The sequence below is a fragment of the Agaricus bisporus genome (genome assembly GCF_000300575.1).
Source record: "Agaricus bisporus var. bisporus H97 unplaced genomic scaffold AGABI2scaffold_2, whole genome shotgun sequence".
In the NCBI taxonomy this organism is placed as follows: Eukaryota; Fungi; Basidiomycota; class Agaricomycetes; order Agaricales; family Agaricaceae; genus Agaricus; species Agaricus bisporus.
Window position 1 is genome coordinate 1,186,991 of NW_006267355.1, and position 17,711 is coordinate 1,204,701.

Genomic DNA, 17,711 nt, shown 5'->3' on the forward strand with positions numbered 1-17,711 from the left:
ATCAGGCTGTATAGGTGCTGAATTGCTAAGACGCGTTCTCCGACGTCCGTTGGTCGTCAACGCATATTCATTGCTGTACTCCGCTGGGAGCGCATTTGATGAAGAAATCGGAGATAAGGGATCAATTAAAAATACTAAAGATTGTGGGGATGATGATTGTAAGGGTTGCAATGGAGATGGTGAGCGAGAATTCGCTGTCGGTGAAAATACCTCGGGCGAGTCCAATCGTCCTGTTATAGGGGATGATAAAACCATGTCTTCGTTTGGCGGCAGGGGCACTTCTTCGCGAGCTTCCGTTGCTTGCTCTTGGTTCATGGTGACAGGGTGAGACGAGTTCGATTCGAGCAAGCTTTCGTGAATAGGTGTCTCTGAAGTTAATGACTTCGAAGCCGCTTGTGACGCGGGTGGTTGTGAAGGTTTTGATGGATTAGGTGGCATAACACGCCTGATCTTCATTACAGTGGGTTTAGCATTGGAGACAGATTTACTCGATCTCATAGACGTTGCTGCAGTGGACCGAACAGTGCTCGAAGAGGACGATGGTGTGGCAGTGGTGACGCGTTGGCGTGAAGCTAATGACCGCGAGTCGTTGTGTGTCATTGACTTCGAATCTACCCGTTTACGTTTGAGAATTCCGACCGTAGAAGCTCTGTTGGCATTGGTCCTTGTATCTGCAGAGGGAGGGATGGCGTCGCATAATGGAGAATTTGGAGCGGGGCCGATTTGTTTGTTACTCGATTTTGACAGGTCCACAGCTCGGATTACCCTCTTTCCTGAGGTTGCAGACACGTCGTTCGGTACGTTCTGGCGATAATATTGAGGGGAAATAAGCCCCGAAGCAGGAAATCACATACTGTCGTTGATCCGGATTTGACTACCGCCGGCTTCAATGTACTCGACCCGGCCGGATTCTTAGAAGTGGACTTCTTTGAATCGGACTTCCTTGAATCCTTGGCAGTGGAAGCAACAAGCGGTCTAGAATAAGGCTTCTTGCGAGGGATGCGACTGGATGTTTGCTTCAGCGATGACTTGGACTGATTCGCGGACTGGGATAAATCGTCTGACTTTTCCGTCTTGCCTTTGGAGGTCGCTTGTTGAGATTCTACAATGAACGGAAAGGGCAGCTTGGTTGATTGAGATATCTTTACCCTTTTTTGAAGCATTGGCACCACTGTGACTTGTTTATCAGGAGATTCGCTCTGTCGCATTTTCTCTAAGCTCGCTTTGTGCGACCCTCTTTCACCACTGATAGAAGGCGCGCCTACGATTCTGCGGGCAGGGCTTGAATCACCTTTTAAGGACATATTCAGGACAGGCATTACGTGCCCTGTGAACATGCTTACAGGTGCAAGAGAACCTGATTGCATCCGTAATAGCTTCTGAGGGGAGACATGACCTTCGGCCACAGCTTGTTCTATAGGAACTCGTCTTGCAGGTGTACGAGCAGGATCATCCAAAGAGGTGGTATTGAACCGTACTTGGAAGGGTGAAGTTAGGATATGGGGTTTTCGAGGGGTGGCCGGTATTCGCATAGGACTTGATCCCTTATTGGCGTCTTTAAACTTGTCTGAGCTGGTGGCTGTTGGGGCTGGTTCCGAACTTTGGCGCGATGGACCCACCGAATCATCAGGCTTGGTATTTGAAATGACTGCTCCTGAAAGATCTCCGGTGGATACTCCTGACTCGGATTCTACCTGTTCCGTTCCGGGAACCAGGCTTGAAAGAAGTTCGGCTGAGTTCGGTGACAGTGAGCCTAACTCTCTCGTGAACACACGGCGGATAGGTGAACTAGATTTACGACGTTGAGTCTTGACGTCAGACGACCTCTCACTCGATATCAACGGGCCAGATTGAGATATCACTTCCAAAGTCCCAGAATCCTCCTTGAATTTGGAGGGTGAGGGTGTACGCTCCTTTCCCTTCTTGGTTTTTCGAGTCTGGGCATCAGGTCGAGTAGTGCGCGCGGGTGACAGGGTTTGATCTTCGTCAACATCCGCGGAGGCAGCGTACTTGAGAACATGAGGAGTTGAGCTCTTTCTCGGCCTTGATGAACGACGTAGCGGTGTATGTGGACTGTCATGTACATTTCGCACTGCTGTTTTTTCAAACGAGTCGTCATTTGAAATTCGAGGATGAGAGATCGATGGTTCAGGAGCCAACACATTTTGCATGTCTGTTTCTGGCGAATTGGCTTTACCCTCTACGATCTTGTCATTTTGCGGGGACGGTACAGGTATGAAAACGCATGATGGTTCATCCTGGATGTCAATAAGGACTTCTGTCCGTCCCTGGAATGACTCAATGACTTGAGGTGTAGCAGTAGAGCTCGAAGTGATGGCATCGGGAAAGGAAAAGGGACTTGGAGGCGCTTGTCGCGCATTCTCCTGTCCCGAAGGTATAGAAGTAACAAAATCCAATCGGTCATCAAACGAATGGAAGGACATAAGGTCTGGTTCTTCAGCAGTGGATGAGCCTGGGGTGGGGGATACAGCCTGACGTACGGGCTCGAGCGTCGGAGAAGTTGGTGCAGCAGGAGTTATGGCCAAACATTCACCATCTCTGTCAGTGCTCGCCTCGTCAGTGTCATCATCGTCGAGCATGGGCAAAAGCATTGGACTGGGCGGGGGCGACGGATTACCAGGCGCACAAAGAAGTTTATTGGCCAGTGCAGAAGAGGGCTCTGACAATAAGGTCAATGTGCGATAGCATGAAGAGGTTTACACATGACTCACCATTATCATCGGGTATACCACTCGCCTGCGGTGTTACCATATCCGTCTCTTTGTCGTCATGCTCTGACTTTCTAATTCCAAGTAGCTTTTCTACATCCAGGATCTCGTTTGACGCTGCCGAAGAGGAAGATGATGGTGAATCCGATCGGTTTCGTTCCCTAAACCCTACATCTTGAGAAGAGTGAAGCTTAGCGGGCTCTGGATCGGGGATCGCGACGATGGCAGTAAAACGCTTCTCCGGGGTCTGAAACGGCCCAAAGTAGACCCGTGCAGTGTCCAGACTTTTCTCCTCATCAGAACCTTCAGAAGCAGGGGATGGAGGTCGCACAACGTGTTGCATAAGCGCTGCCGAGTGCATCCTAATTCAATCCGTTAATGACACAGACACCTCCATTGTTCGCGACATACAGTAATGCCGCATAAATTCGGGATGGTGATGCTCGAGTAAATAGCTTGAAGACAGGAGAACCGATTTAAAGTGGGATTTCGGAATGCGATAGGATAGATCAGTGTGAACGCGACGAGGGATTCCCAGTCAACACGGTTGTTACCAAGATTCACGTGACGAGAACACCACTCGTCAGGCCCGTCAACGGCTCGTGTCGGATGTACACTGTAGCCGATGTGGCGTATCCGCTTAAAATTGGAGGTCCTCATTAGGTCCTTACCGAGTGTTTTGTGCTCGGTAACCAGCTACTGCATACCGAGGTCGCTCCCACCGTGATGGACTTCATTTTCGGTCTCTCTGGGCTTGGAATCATGGCAACCGTCCTCTCCGTCGTTAGCAGCAAATTTCCCAACTTCGAAACAACCGTTCACTTCCCCTCGGACCCGGTTGCACTCCCTGTGCGTAAGAGGCATGCCCAGGATGAAATCGAATATCATTCCATTAGGGAGCTCGTAGAAACGCACGTACCTAGTATTTTAACCGACTTTAAGCCACTGTGGTGGTTGTGCAAGTGAGTGCATATACATACCCCGAGCCGATGAATTTGCATCAACAAATATGCATAGTGGACATCTCCAGACCCTGTATTGCGTGGTTGGCGACTTCTCGAAGCAAGAAAAGGTATCGTACAAACGGCAAGTTCACCTTGAACCGCTTGCGCCACAATCTTAACATTTAGGAAAACTCCAGGACATATTTACAACTCGCAGATGGGGGTACCATGTGAGTTGTAGTGAACTGGTTCAAATAGGTTCAGTAATGAAATATCTCTGTCAGTGGTCTTGATTGGGCCCCTCAAGACCAGGAATTCAATCCACACTTGCAAGATGACACCCCCATTGTTGTTGTACAACACGGACTAACTGGAGGTAAGTCCATCCCAACCGCTTCCACTTGATCGTCTATTTAGCTTATGTGGTCCAGGATCGTTTGAACCGTATGTTCGTGCCGTCCTTAGTCGATCCCTTTTGCCTAAAGAAAAAGGAGGACTGGGATACCGTGCAGTAGTGATTAATTTCCGAGGATGTATGTCCCTGATTTTTGGCGATGCAAGAAGACAATCATCTGATGACCTCACGAACCACAGGTGCTGGCGTCCCTATCACTAGTCCTCGGTTCTATTCTGCTGGGCACACGGATGACACTCGTAACGCATTATTATATATTGCACATCGATACCCTAAAGCCCCGCTGTTGGCCCTCGGATTTTCGCTTGGTTCTAACGTAATTACACGATATCTCGGCGAGGAGAAAGCAAACGCTCGATTGCACGCGGCGTGTGCGCTGGCATGTGTGAGTTGTGAATAGAATTCAGATTAAAACGTTTCGTTGATCAAACTTGCGGATATGTCGGCGATCTCGATCTCTCTAGCCTTGGGATCTGGAGGACAACAACGATAGGTCATTGTTTGTGGTTTTTCAGTCCCTTCTATTTGTCTAATGCGGATTATACCAGGCTATTGGGTTCATTCCTCGGAAAGCACCTCTACTCAAAAGGGATGGGTGGTAATCTTCTCAAGCTCCTAAAGCGACACAGCGAAGCCTTTCTAGCCAGCTTCGATAAGGACGATGTCGTAGTACAAGCAGCTGCGAAAGCGATTACTCTCAAGAGTCCAACATTGGAAGAGTTTGATCAGGTTTTCACTAGTGTCGCCGGTGGGCCTCCTCCACACTTCCCATTTCCATCCGCTCGCGAGTACTATCAGGCCATGTCCTCCCATCATATCCTCAGGCATGTTCAGATCCCATATCTTGCCATTAACGCAGCGGATGATCCGGTGGTACAACGCGTGCCATTACATGATGGAAGTAATCCATTCGTGGTGATGGGGCTTACCACGGGAGGCGGACACCTTGGCTGGTTCCAGGCTAGCGGGGGAGGCAACGTGGATCGATGGACAACGCAACCGGTCCTAGACTGGCTGAAGCTGATGGGAGATGACGTCGTTCATAACTCCACACCCAGAGGAAATAAGATTTTTATTGATAATGCAGGGTGGCTAAGAGAAGAAGGTAGAGAGCATCTGGGATGCCGAGAACTCTTCGAAGAAGGTGACATTGAAGGGAATAATAATGAGGCGGGAACATTGCAGGGACTATGAAATCATTTTTTTTTGGGTGCGAATACTACAACCATTTAGTCACTATCGCTGAATGTTACACGTTCACTTTCTTCTTCTTGGTCGACTTCCGTCCTCTCATATTGACTAAAATCTACAGAGACCGCGCCTTCTTCCATGAGGCTTTCGTCCTCAAGGTGTCTGTTACGTTCAAACAGTTGTCTTCCTGTAAATAAATGTCCGGTCAGGGCGGTCTCATCTCAGATTCTATAAGAGATAATTTACCAGAGAGCCTTGTTGCGTATCTCCTGTACTCTTCGCGCTCTTTGAAACTTAATGCCCTTAATTTCTCCTCTTCCTCTTGAGCCTTCTTGTGTGCTAATTCTTGATCAAATTTTACTTTCCATGCCTTAAACGATTCCACAGTCACCGGAGTACCGCGTGTACGCGCTTCTTCAGCCTCGGGACAGCGTGAGCTATGGGGATAAAAGTAGGACCGAACAAGCTGATTCGCACCTCCAACTCCAGGCGCTCCCTCTGTTGCTCTTCTTTTTTAAGGCTTTCGATTCGTTCCCGAAGCAGCTTTGATAGCTGTTCTCGAAGATGGGAGACAAGAGTAAACGTCATAGCCATCCCGATATTATCTTCACCCTTATTGTGGTCAGTAACTGACGTTGTGCGCAACCTATAGTCTTCCTGGTCGGACATACCACACTTTGAAGTTCTTGAAGCAGCTGGCTTATTTCCTCATCATCAAAAGTCGTATCTATCGGTTCTAGGGAGAGTTGCGGAATCGATTGGGGATAATCGTCGGTATAGTGGACATTGAGGGTGACCTTGACTGGCTTATTTCGGCAATGAGTACATTTCAAAGAGTGATGGAAGAACGGGGTATCGCACGAGGTTCGGCACCATCTTCGGTCTCTTCAGGTTCAACATCGATTTGAACGTCGCCGCTCGGCAATTCTTTGCACCAAAGTTCAGTGAGGAAGCCTTTAACTGATATGCCATAACACCAACTTGTGAGCTCAGTAGGATATATTGCTTCTAGAACCTGTAGGCATGCTAAACTGAATGTACAATGATAACTCGGAGGCACAAACTAACCTCCAGTTCCTCTGCCAGAATACCAGAGGACATTTTGATATGCGAGGCGCGAGCTCTGATGCATTGGCGATCAGTAATATCAGATCCATTTCACATCACGTGAGTCATGCCGCGTTCTGGTCGATGGCTTGAGTTGGCAGTAAGGACACTGACAATGGCGTTGCTGGCTCTCTCCTCTCTTTACCGCCACACGTTTTTGCATGTCCAGTCCCCCCTCTCTTCTGTCTTGAAGACAGGCTTGCGTTCCTTCATCTTACCCCCAGACATCCCTGATTCGCCGAAAGTTGTTAATGGCAGAGAAGGAAAATCTGGGGGAACCCCAGAAATGCCGAAAGTTGCTAATCGCATAGAAGAAAACAGTTCTAAAGATGAAGCGTGGACCAAGAAGTCGAAAAGAGCCATGACAGAACTTTCAGCTTTGCCTATGGTGAATCCCTATTCAGGTGCGTCACAAATTCCAGGCCTGCTACTTCAAATGCTTAGGTACTTTATCAGGGCGCAGTATTACAGTCAGGGGAGATCTAGGGGAATCGCTAAGACAGTTGGATAGTGTTCTTTCGCGTAACAAAGTAAAACTACAGTTGAGGATGACGGAGAGACACGAGAAGAAGGGTTACAAACGCCGGCGGCTTGAAAGTGAACGTTGGAGGAAACAGTTTGCAAATGAGGTGACCCGATCTGTTTTAGGATGCAACGGTAGTGCTAAATGATTTGTTTCACAGGTTCGTAAAAAGGTTCAACTGGTCATGAAAATGCGCGACCGCGGTGCATGACTGCCTTTGGCTACTTCCTTGCAATCAGAAGAGGGCTCTGCCAGCATCCTTAGACGCTATCCTGTACTTCATACCTAATGCGACATAATTTTATAGAGCATAGTTCGCGAAGACCCTCTATCAATTCAGTAAGTTTCTATTCTTGCCGGGAACCACGAGTTTTGCCTCGTGTACTTGACAGTTACATTCTTTTGCTTTCTTCTTACTCAAAGTGATCGGTGGAGAGAGGGACAAACTATGGGACCCGTCGAACTCCTGCGACGAATCACCAGTTGCAAGGACTTCTTACATCTTAACGTTCATTCACGCCAAATGACGTCGTATCAGCTTCTGTTGGTGCAATCGAGGGCAACTAGATCGTTGGCCGCAACACCTGTTATCCGCCGAAGAGGACCTAATGTAGCTGTATAGGTAATGCGCTGTCAAAGAATTCAATACTCATATAGTACCGATTAACCATCATCAGCATGCTTGTTTTGCCTACATGCCTTGAAGGGCTGCCGCGATGTCAAGCATGTATATAACCCACTTCTCTTTCCCTAGCCTCGCCGTACTTCCTCCCCGGCTTTTCTTTACTTTTTGCTAATTATTCGCAATGTGCCACAACGTTCGCTCTCGTTCACATTCATACGGCCAGATTGCGGAAGCTTATAACGACTATTTTGTTAATAGGTCATCGATGGTCGCTATTATACCACCTGCCAGCACTTTGAAGCGATGTCTACTCGTACTTCTGATTGCCTAGAAGCCAATTGTATATTTAGTCGAAGACACAGCCACAGTACAACAAGTGAGTCCTGCTGGGAACATGGTAGGGCTACTCATTCAATATTATAGACTGTCGGGGAAGCTGCAAACGTCTCATGGCCCTTCCTATCCGAAACCCCATTAGGCTGTCAAGCACGGCGTGCTCAAACTGCATCGCAAAAACTCGCGAGGGAGTCGTACAATGTCGGAGTCCTGCATAGTTTCCAAGTTTATCTTTTTCTTTGTCTTCTTTTTTCCATATTTCTTGTTTTTGATGTAGAAACCATCAGTGAGTGTTCTGGGGCACCCCTTTATCATATTTGTGAAAGTACCTATACCGATATTATGTAAATTCTATTTCTGCACCATAGTACTTACACCGTCTCCTTGTCCTTACAACACCTTCCGTTAAAGGAAAACGAAGCACCTCATAAGATATTCTCACGCTCAAATTGGAACAAAGAAGCAACTTGTGTTTAGGACTGACCTTGGACCTTGTTCTCAATTGCCTACATAACTGCTGCCCGCGACGACCATGGCACTTTCATACTCCGTCGAAGTCTCTCTTCAAATTATCCTCGGCTCGCCATGTTCAGAACACCCGGACTTCACAGATACGTGATAAACACGACGTTACCACACATACCAGAGGCTGCAGGGTCGAGTTTCCCTCCTGAAGGTCATAAGAGCCACAAGAACCACCTAAATGTCAAGTCAGAGGCATACAGACGGCTGGAAAACGTCTTCCGCATCGACTCCTCAAGCCTGAACATTCAGGTTTCCATCTGTGACCCCAAACTTACCACCAATCATCTTGATTGATGTACTCATTTCCGCATCCTATTAATAGGGACACTGCAGCACGTAAAAGAAGTACCATTCAAATTTGGAGACTTTCGTGCAAGCGAAAGGTTAACGCTCAAAATGCGAACACCGGATGCACCTTCCGATAGCCTCGAGCATCCAATCGACACCATCAATCGGTAGGTAGCTGCAAGCGTAAGGTCTTACAGTTGACGAGACGTCAATCGTATAGTTTAGGTGCTCTTCTCGACACACTGCCCCTGATGTCGGCCCAAAGGCTGTTCCATATAGTGTACCCAGAAACTCTCAAATGGCGATTCCAGCAATACGCATCTCCCCACATCGACCAAAATATTTTCAACTACTTTCTTTGGTCACAAGAACCGCAGGGAGGTGGCGAACCTGAAAATGCGCTTGTTGTGGCTTATCAGCCACCTTGGATCTTGTCCACTGCCGACTTTACAGAATTCTCCCAAACCACTTCGGTGAGGATAAACATTCTGCGTCATAACCTTTGACTGAATGATGTTTAGCTCCCTCCACATGTACCTCCGGGTTGTGCTTACCCTTCAGAGCTTACAAGCAAACACAGGTTATGGGCAAAGGCATGTGAATCTCGCCTTTGGTATTCGAGTTCCTACTCATTTTCCCCTCAAGCTTTATGACACTTGTGTCAGGCATAAAACAAAGTGGTTTATCATCACCTCTTGGAATCTTTGGGCTTTCGGAGGGTTTTCAGATGGTGGGTTCCTGTTGTCCGCTAATAGTTAACAACGTCTCTGACACGTTCCGCCAAGGCTGGTATTCCGGATTCATCTCCGATACACGTCGTTTGGATGAGGATCCTCCAACCATCCTCGAATGCATTACTTTCTGGATCGCTTCTGCCATGAACTATGAAGGTGGCTATGTGAAACGCAGGGTAGGTTGTATTCATCATGCCTGCACAACGTTATAATGTCAGCACAATTAGGTACCCGAACCAATTAATGTTCAAGACATGGAACTGGCAATCCAGGTCGAAACACTTCTACCGGAAGACTCGGAGTCAAATTGGATAGGGAAAAGCCAAGGTAAAACAAGTCTCGCTCCGTGGTTGCGATTTTCATTAATGCACGGTCAAAGACCCTTCCTCAACAATCCAACTGACTTCGATTTCGGATGTGATCTCGCATGCTGGGCTGGAGGACTACGCACCCTCGCCATTCGAAAAAGGAAGAGCACTCGAGGTCAATTCCATTCGAAAGTGGCGCGAGGCGATTGCTGGCGGCCAGGGTGAGGTTGATAGCTCAAGAAGCGGTAGAATGGCACCCGTAGAAAACAACAAAATAACAGTATCTGGTGGCGATTGGTTGTTTTAAATCATAATTCTGTATTATTCTGAGCATCTCAATGTAGTACGGGGGTATATCCACCATGCGAGGAGTTTGGAGTCCTGCTCTGGACAGATTCTTGAGTGATGGCTTGGTTGGAAGAAACGTGGGCCATGGTCGAAAACGGCGCAAACATGTTACCACCGGTGAGAGAGCATGTAGGCGGTGTAACCTAAACCAGAGAAAAGTCAGATTTGAAAAACAGACTTTCCGAATATACTAACCGTCACTATGGCAGAAAGATAGGGATATGCTGTCAAGTCTTGCGCATTATAGAAATCTAGCAGTATTACTAGCGCAACTGGTTTGTGCATGTTTTGAGTGGCGGGAATATCCAGACCAACAATACCATACCTGCCACAGATGATAACTCATCCTCAGTGAGTTGGAAATGTTCTATGGCAAATCTCGTCGCATCAGGGGATGGAGGCTTATGTGTCGGAGGAGTAGGGAGAGACAATGAAGGAGCAGTTGCAGAAATACGGGCATCGAGGGAAGGTGAGTTGGGCCCATCGTAAATTCGTTGAGCTAGAACGTAACAGGCGGCGGCGATGATCTTCGCCGGGTACAGGATGCACGACGGTGTTCGATACCTAAACACCTCGATGATTCCGAGATTTTAAGGATGTCATAAATGAAGATACTCACGAATCATGTGCGATACTCCAAGCATATTCTTGCACCTGGTCTTCGGTTGACACACCATTAAAGATATCAACGAGATGAGAGTGGGGGCTATCGACTACAAAGTCGAAACAGAGTGCCTCCAGTAACACTTCTTCAGTGGCGAGTATGGCAGCTTGACACTGCTCTACTTCCTGTACACATGTTTATGACACATCTTCTACCATGAAAGCGGGTGCGTACCTTGCCGTCAGCGGGAATATTATTGACATCCGTATTCTTTATTTTCGCTTGACAGACCCGTGCAACATCTCGGAGCTTTCGACCACATTCCTCAGTTTTGGTAGCCAGAAATATGCAAGCAGCAGCTAGGTCCTTGATAATGGAAGTGTCGGTATGCCAAGTACAACAGAGAGAAAGGCGTTACCTGGCGGTGAAAATCGGACATAGAATACCGCATATAGAAACGGTGAAACCATGTAGCTGCGGTACACATGGCTGACGTTGGACTAAGTCGCAATTAGTAAAAATCGACAGCAGGTTGGTTGACCAACAGTGCTAACGATGAGCCCAGGCGGAAGAGAAACTCCACGCCCCTAGCTCTATCATACAATTCCCTTGTTCTGACGGTTTCTGAAGGAGTGTGTTCGAGAGCGGACAAGGGAAAATACCATTGCGACCTGGAATCTGCCATAGTGAGCAAGTCAGAAAAGAAGGTTCCGCGATGCCGCATATGGGTATGATTGTTATGATTACGTCACATTCTATAACGGTTCGCTTTCATTTAAATTGAACCCTGGCATGGCTCAACCGATATTCCGACTGCCCTATATGAAGGATCAGCTCCAAGCCAGGGAAGAAAGGTCTTTTCAACGTCTACTGCATCACTTGGTCCGGTTATGGCTCCCTGGGGATAAGCACCTTGTGTATTTCTGCCAGCTGACAACACTCCACTAAAAAAAATTCGCACACTTCGAGGATGCATAGCCATTGACCAGGCTTGAGCTTTCCCCTCATGAATCCTAGTTTTGGTATGCTCCGTGATTGCACCACATCTACGGCACTTTCCTGGCACTGGACAACCTCACTTTTCTCGTGGATTTGTCCGACGTCATTTTGGGTCCTTAATCCGAAAGATCGGACATGTGGGACTTACTCCGTCACAGGAAATTCAGTCACCTGTGCTGCATCTCAATTTTACAAGGATATTTCACCGGCTGACATGTACCAGGTTCAGTTATAAGAAGTCCGGCGTTCTTGAATTGTATCCCTTTACTTCGGTCTTGCCGGGGCCTGGACTCTGCAGTTTGCCTATCATATGTTGGTTGTCAGTGGTGTTCAGCGCGTGGCGGCAGCATGGACGTACCCACGATCGCGCCAATGATTTTATGATTAGATGGTATCGCTTTCCCTTGTTCAGCTTTTACCTATGGCGAAACCTTGTGGTGAAGAGAATGGATTTCTCTGGGTTTCACAGGGTTCCCATCAGTTTTTTTGGTCGGGACCGGACAACAAGATCACTATCTTGTATTGTTTCCAATAGTTCTCCGAAACATGCCGACAATCGATTGTTTTGTTTTAAGACTCAGACGTGAACATCAACATTTATCTAGTCTTGCGGCCAAGGAAAAAATCTAGCAGACACAATTATTTTCTACGCTTCATGTCATTACGCTTGGAAAAATCTACTGATCTATGGGACGCGTAAGATCATGACTGATTATCTTTTTTAGTTTTGCCAGAAGTAGCATCGACTTGTTCTGCACCCGGACCTTTGCTCACGCAGTTGGGACAACGCCCCTGGTGCGTAATATCTACACGGAGTTTAGTATGCTAGTTCATCCAGTGTCAGCAGATGGAAATGTGTCCCCCACCATATTGTTGTGGAAATTGACGGCTATAGTGAAAAAGACACTTCGTATCAGCTCCATATCAATCATATTTCGGTAGAAACATGATTTCACTCACTATTGCCAACAGGTATTCGCACAACCAGGCCCACAGTCGCGAGGATGACTAGGACTGAATTTACAAAAACGATCTTCGCATTCGATCTACAAGAGTCATTGATGAGACGGCATAGTGATATCGCAGACAAAAAGATAGACCAGCTTGTCGGGCTAATGAAGGCTTCATCCACATCCACGACTTACAAGTAGTTTTCAACGACTCACGTACCTCGCCGATAATGTGTTGACAGAGTGTATACCTATGCTTCACCCTGACAAACCATCAAAAAATGGCTTTTTACTAGCAAGTAAAAAAAGGACTCACTGTCGCCAGCGGCACATATTTTTGATACAAAAAAAGGGAGAAAAGGAAGGATCGGAGAGCAGAGTGCGTAGACTGTAGAAATATAAAAGAATTAACACTTATGATTTCATAATTTATAGAAAAAAAATGCAATGCTGGTGTAACGCAGTAGGATGTTGCCGAAATACAGGACCATGGAATAGAGATGAGTCCAGGAGGGAAGGGCAGGGAAGGCAATGAAATCCAGATTAAACATATCGGGCCGTTAGTATCTGCTTGCACGAACACATCAAGATAGTTACCATATGTGCCGTGATAAACAGTGCCAATCTACGATCGGAAGTTTTATAACCATCGGCTCATCGTTTTGCTTCTCCTTGCCCTAAATACCGGGCTTGGGCTGTTGAAATTTTTATGTCAGCATATGTCAGCAAAAACCTAAAACTCAAATGTTTGCTTCAAACACGCACGGTGCGTAGGCACGAGTTTTTTTCGCCTGGGCGCCTCAGGAAGCGAGGGAAGGCAATGTCGTCATAAGTACGCCGAACCGCGAGACGGGTGGGGAGAAGCCGGATGTCCTGTTCCGGTGGAGAAGTCTTAAATCTAGAAGGCATTCTCCGGATGGAACAGCGAGGTAGCATACCATGTTTACATTGTATGAATTGGCAGAAGTCATGGAAAACACGTGATATTCGTTAGATTTACACAGATATCGGCGTGGATGAGTGGATGAAATTTGGATCACTTCTAGCGTCGAACGGAACCATCAGCCACTTCAAGCGACCCGCAACTTCCGTCACTTAAGTATGAAGTGCCAAAGTGGCATGGCTCGATTCCATCTGATACGCTCACTCGTGATCAACCTTGAAAAAATTGGAACTTTTTAATCGACCTACAATCTCATCCAGCAAACATGCCAACTAGATACTGGCTGACGCCCTCAGGTGTGAGGCTTCCAACGTCCGAAAATACCAAAGAAATCAGGTCCGGTCTGATTTCATCAACAATCTACCATCGAAGGCAGCATATTATGTCACTGTACCTTGTATAGTCAACATCTGGGTTGTTCAAGCGAATTTTCTCCTGTGTAATTTCCACCGCCGATAAAGATTCGATGTAGCCCTCATCGGGGTTCCCTCGTGTTGCATGGGGAAGGTCCGGTAAACTAGCTGAATTTTGAACCGTATGTCCGCGTGGATAAGGTCGAAGGGGTTGCGCAAATGCAAAGATGTTTGGATTGTGACTGGGTAGATCATACTGGGATAAAGGAAATAGACGGTGGAATTTATAGCTAGAAGCGGAAGGGTGATCTGAACGTGAGTGCATCAGATAAGAAATGCAATATGTCATTACCTCTCAGCCAGCGCGTAAAATGGTTTATTTGCTGCTTTAGCAATGATCGCAATTTGGTTGCTTCCGACCGCGTTAACGAGGCCTCCGCTTTCAACCACCGCTTCCGAACCAACGAGGACAAAGTCAACCTTTTCCATGACATAGGCTACAGCAGCATCCAAGATCACGGAACAAGGTATGCCTTCGGCAGCCAAAGCCTCGGCCGTCTTGATGCTGGAGAGGATCAGTGACGCCAGCAGCGGAAAAATGAATGAACCCACCCAAGTCCACGGGGACGTGCCTCTGTCACGAAAACTATGAAAGAGCACTCAACGATAAGATGAGTTGACCATGAGCCTATTCAAAAGGTGCAGACCAGATATTCGCTTGCGTTTATGAGCAAGCAGCAAAGTTTGTATGACCACCCTGGAGTACGAGTGGGTTAAGATCTATGATAGCGCGCTGAGATACCTGACAATGTCGACGATTCGTTAAACGCACGACGGAACCATCCTTCATGAATCCGACGGCCAAGTCAGCGATTTTATGGCGATAGGTCAGCGCCTCGACTACGTATTGTTGACCTTGCCGAATGAGTTCTCGTTTGAGATCTGCAAAATTCTAAATTCGCATCAGAATGAAATCACCCGTAGTCTACGACTTATGGACGCACTGCGGAATCATGGGGAAGCAAAGTGACGAAGGCAATAAAGAGCTCGCAACCGGCGTTGAGGCCAATGGGGTTGAAAGTCTGTTTTTGCAGGGTTCTCGCACCCTCGTTGAGTGCCTTTACGAGTTCAAACATTGTCCCGGCTAATTCAACGGATGAATTATGGAACCACTCGACGTATACAAGAAAGAACGACCATCAGAATTTTCGACAACCTCTGTGAGAGCCAGAATCGCTGCAATTGGTGGAGATATCTGGATTGGTTGAGTCATGCTGGTCCATATATGTTGTGAGGGCGGACCTGTTCGTCTTTGAGAATACGCTGGAACGCCTTGCCGATATCAAACATGTCGTCCGTCCCGTTATCCGGTCTATTCGGTAGAGCTGCTTGGGGTGGAGTAATCACAGACATTTACTGTCAAATGAGGTCGTGAGGTCAGACCAACGAGCCTTCAAATGAGCAAATGATCACTGCACAAAGTTGACACCAGAAAATTGGCTTCTAATCAGTCATCGATTTTTACTCGAATGTAATTAGAAATGTGACATTTGTGACAATAGGTTGATTTTGCTTTATCCTTCATGCAACATGGACGCCTACAATTTTCTAATCCAAACTCAGGGCAAGGCACGGAACCCATTGGAAATTGACTTCGACCAAATATATTAAGCAGTATCGTCATGCCACGCACCATCCGACGACTCGGGGGATGAATTATCCCTTCACATCGCATCAAGATTCAATCAATCTCACGCATCCAAGTCTTCGAGCCACAAACTTTAGAAGGAGCCGCACATATCCCAGGTTCTTGGAACATCAATGCGAGGTAAAAATACGCTGTCGACGACAAGATGTATACTTTAGCCGAGTTCATTAGTGGAATGGCACCAATCGCCTCTTCATCCAGAGAACGATCAATGAGTGTCCCATATAGGGTAGATATCATTCCAGGCATCGTAGCTGTCGCGTCAGTGGTCCTCTGATCCTTATCCTTTCAAGCGCTTAAACGGGAGGAAGAACATATGCGCTGTATCCTGTAGTTGCCACTGCTTGCATTTGCCACAAGAGGCGGAAACTATGGCGGGACGGTGGGGTTCAGCCGCATCAGATTGCGCTTGTCACCAAATAGACTGGTTGCCAGAGAGACCGTTCCGAAGGGCAAGAACAAGGCCACTGCAGGGTCGCGGGCAACGCAATGGCTAGCCTGACTGTCCATCGACGGTCGGCAGGACTCGTACTCAGGATCAGCGGAGAAAAAGAAGTATGTGCTAACAGCGAAGATGCTCTAGTTGACATGGCCTAAGCGTAGGTTAGATTGGTCACGGAGCTTGTCTGGTCTGGTTATATTTGCGGCACCACGCGTCGCCTTTTCGAGCCCAAGCTGAGCACCAGGATGAGAAGCCCCAGCAAGGGGGGAGAGATGCGCAGAAAAGGCGTGAAAAGATGAAGGTGAGAAGGGGTGGCGGGGGGTCTGTGGCTGAAAGAGGAAAAGGGCTCGGGGGCGAATACACGTGTATTTTCGCCCGACGCATTCTGGGAGTGTGGATTATTTTCTGTGCCAGGGTCCGACCACCGCTCGCTACAAAAGGCAGCTCCGAATTATGAACATCTCCCCTCCCCTCCCCTGATCTTTCTCCCCCGCCCTCCAGTGCCCTCAGCCCTCAGCCGCCTCGCCTCCTCTTATCGATCTTCTTCACGAAGCGTCCAGCCCTTGTCCTAGTAAGCAACCCTAGTCCCTATCTCTCCTGGCGATTTATAGCCACTCTCCTAGAAGCTGCGATTCACCGAATCGTTTCAACCCCCCTCAAACCATGCAACCTCCTCAGTCCAAGCCCCAAGTCGTTTTTTCCAGTGACGTGGGAAATATGGATGATTGGGCGCAGCGCACTCGCATTCCTCTCACCACCGCGGACGCCCTCGGGACGCCCTATGCTCGTTCTCATCGCTGGCTCCAGCAATTAAAATCTAATCTCGTCAAGGAATATGGCTGGGTGGAAGTTCCGTCAAACGACCACCGCCTTCTCATTTCCCTCGAGTCCACTTCCATTTGGCGTTCCTCTGTGGGCCTACCTGCAGGTCCCAAGATGAAGCTACAACTTCCTGTTCATGCCAGCTCGTTCTTCTCTCCGGAGAGACGAGTCCAATGGGAGATGGTTTTCCATAGCGACACATTCGAGTCTATGCGCAAGATCTGTCCTCCCATCAGCGATATACTGAATTTGATCCAGTGTCTATTAACTGGTATCGTGACACTCGTATTTGAGGAGCGTTTGCCGCAAGGTCTTTACCGCACAACGCGTGGCCTGCCACCAGTGTCATGGGTCAATGAAAACGAGGCCGCGCTGATCGAGGTCTTCGGGCAATCACATTTCAAGGCCTTGAGAAAGGCATGCACTGATACCAACGTGTCGTACAAGCTCGAAGTCGTTCCCAGACAATGACCCACAACTGACTCGCTATTTTATTTGTTTTCTTTTTCTTGTCTCTCTTTTTTCTTCTACATCTCTGCTGTCACATCTGTACACATTCTTCTTTTCCACTTGCACGTATCGCATTATATCGACAATTCTTAATATCTGCCATTCTGTCTTCTCGTTGCTGTCTGAAAGTCGCTTCGCCGTTTGATACGTAGTTTTAGAGCTGTTTAGTCAACTTCAGCACCAAAATTTCTCACCTAGATAACTTTCGTACGCTAATAGGCATCCTTATGTTCTTCTAAATACTCTTCCAAAGTTTCGAATACAAGGAATGAGCACTGCAGGTCCGAGACCAAATAGTTTAACACCG

At 47.6% G+C, this 17,711-nt stretch overlaps 7 protein-coding genes across 7 annotated transcripts; 4 read left to right on the top strand and 3 right to left on the bottom strand.

The window, feature by feature from the left end:
• Positions 1 to 3,407: 3,407 nt before the first annotated feature.
• Positions 3,408 to 5,282, top strand: AGABI2DRAFT_183230 (hypothetical protein; the record flags this gene model as incomplete). Its single annotated transcript, XM_006458083.1, has 8 exons — positions 3,408 to 3,691; positions 3,747 to 3,815; positions 3,871 to 3,903; positions 3,958 to 4,049; positions 4,105 to 4,206; positions 4,268 to 4,473; positions 4,553 to 4,581; positions 4,637 to 5,282. Exons 1-8 carry the CDS (start codon positions 3,456 to 3,458, stop codon positions 5,280 to 5,282), a joined length of 1,413 nt encoding a protein of 470 aa, XP_006458146.1. The 5' UTR covers positions 3,408 to 3,455.
• On the bottom strand, positions 5,282 to 6,395 carry AGABI2DRAFT_190501 (hypothetical protein). Its single transcript, XM_006458084.1, has 7 exons — positions 6,348 to 6,395; positions 6,261 to 6,294; positions 6,141 to 6,206; positions 5,951 to 6,081; positions 5,757 to 5,891; positions 5,526 to 5,700; positions 5,282 to 5,466 (listed from the first exon to the last, which is right to left on the bottom strand). Exons 1-7 carry the CDS (start codon positions 6,378 to 6,380, stop codon positions 5,318 to 5,320), a joined length of 723 nt encoding a protein of 240 aa, XP_006458147.1. The 5' UTR covers positions 6,381 to 6,395; the 3' UTR covers positions 5,282 to 5,317.
• Positions 6,396 to 6,672: 277 nt separating this feature from the next.
• On the top strand, positions 6,673 to 7,120 carry AGABI2DRAFT_64440 (hypothetical protein; the record flags this gene model as incomplete). The annotated part of the gene is made up of 3 exons (XM_006458085.1): positions 6,673 to 6,790; positions 6,843 to 7,015; positions 7,070 to 7,120. 3 exons carry the CDS (start codon positions 6,673 to 6,675, stop codon positions 7,118 to 7,120), a joined length of 342 nt encoding a protein of 113 aa, XP_006458148.1.
• A 164-nt stretch (positions 7,121 to 7,284) lies between these two features.
• AGABI2DRAFT_190504 (hypothetical protein) lies at positions 7,285 to 8,317 on the top strand. Its single transcript, XM_006458086.1, has 4 exons — positions 7,285 to 7,531; positions 7,587 to 7,727; positions 7,793 to 7,910; positions 7,958 to 8,317. The coding sequence occupies exons 2-4, from the start codon at positions 7,716 to 7,718 to the stop codon at positions 8,086 to 8,088; spliced, it is 261 nt and encodes an 86-aa protein (XP_006458149.1). The 5' UTR covers positions 7,285 to 7,531; positions 7,587 to 7,715; the 3' UTR covers positions 8,089 to 8,317.
• Positions 8,318 to 9,733: 1,416 nt separating this feature from the next.
• AGABI2DRAFT_199478 (hypothetical protein) lies at positions 9,734 to 11,369 on the bottom strand. The gene is made up of 7 exons (XM_006458087.1): positions 11,223 to 11,369; positions 11,096 to 11,177; positions 10,912 to 11,043; positions 10,693 to 10,862; positions 10,399 to 10,637; positions 10,269 to 10,345; positions 9,734 to 10,216 (listed from the first exon to the last, which is right to left on the bottom strand). The coding sequence occupies exons 1-7, from the start codon at positions 11,360 to 11,362 to the stop codon at positions 10,061 to 10,063; spliced, it is 996 nt and encodes a 331-aa protein (XP_006458150.1). The 5' UTR covers positions 11,363 to 11,369; the 3' UTR covers positions 9,734 to 10,060.
• A 2,194-nt stretch (positions 11,370 to 13,563) lies between these two features.
• AGABI2DRAFT_190506 (hypothetical protein) lies at positions 13,564 to 15,405 on the bottom strand. The gene is made up of 10 exons (XM_006458088.1): positions 15,225 to 15,405; positions 15,120 to 15,177; positions 14,927 to 15,066; positions 14,755 to 14,874; positions 14,630 to 14,702; positions 14,535 to 14,568; positions 14,275 to 14,487; positions 13,964 to 14,212; positions 13,818 to 13,912; positions 13,564 to 13,760 (listed from the first exon to the last, which is right to left on the bottom strand). The coding sequence occupies exons 1-9, from the start codon at positions 15,333 to 15,335 to the stop codon at positions 13,822 to 13,824; spliced, it is 1,089 nt and encodes a 362-aa protein (XP_006458151.1). The 5' UTR covers positions 15,336 to 15,405; the 3' UTR covers positions 13,564 to 13,760; positions 13,818 to 13,821.
• An 829-nt stretch (positions 15,406 to 16,234) lies between these two features.
• On the top strand, positions 16,235 to 17,638 carry AGABI2DRAFT_190507 (hypothetical protein). Its single transcript, XM_006458089.1, has 2 exons — positions 16,235 to 16,643; positions 16,696 to 17,638. Exon 2 carries the CDS (start codon positions 16,736 to 16,738, stop codon positions 17,363 to 17,365), a length of 630 nt encoding a protein of 209 aa, XP_006458152.1. The 5' UTR covers positions 16,235 to 16,643; positions 16,696 to 16,735; the 3' UTR covers positions 17,366 to 17,638.
• The last annotated feature ends 73 nt before the right edge of the window (positions 17,639 to 17,711 follow it).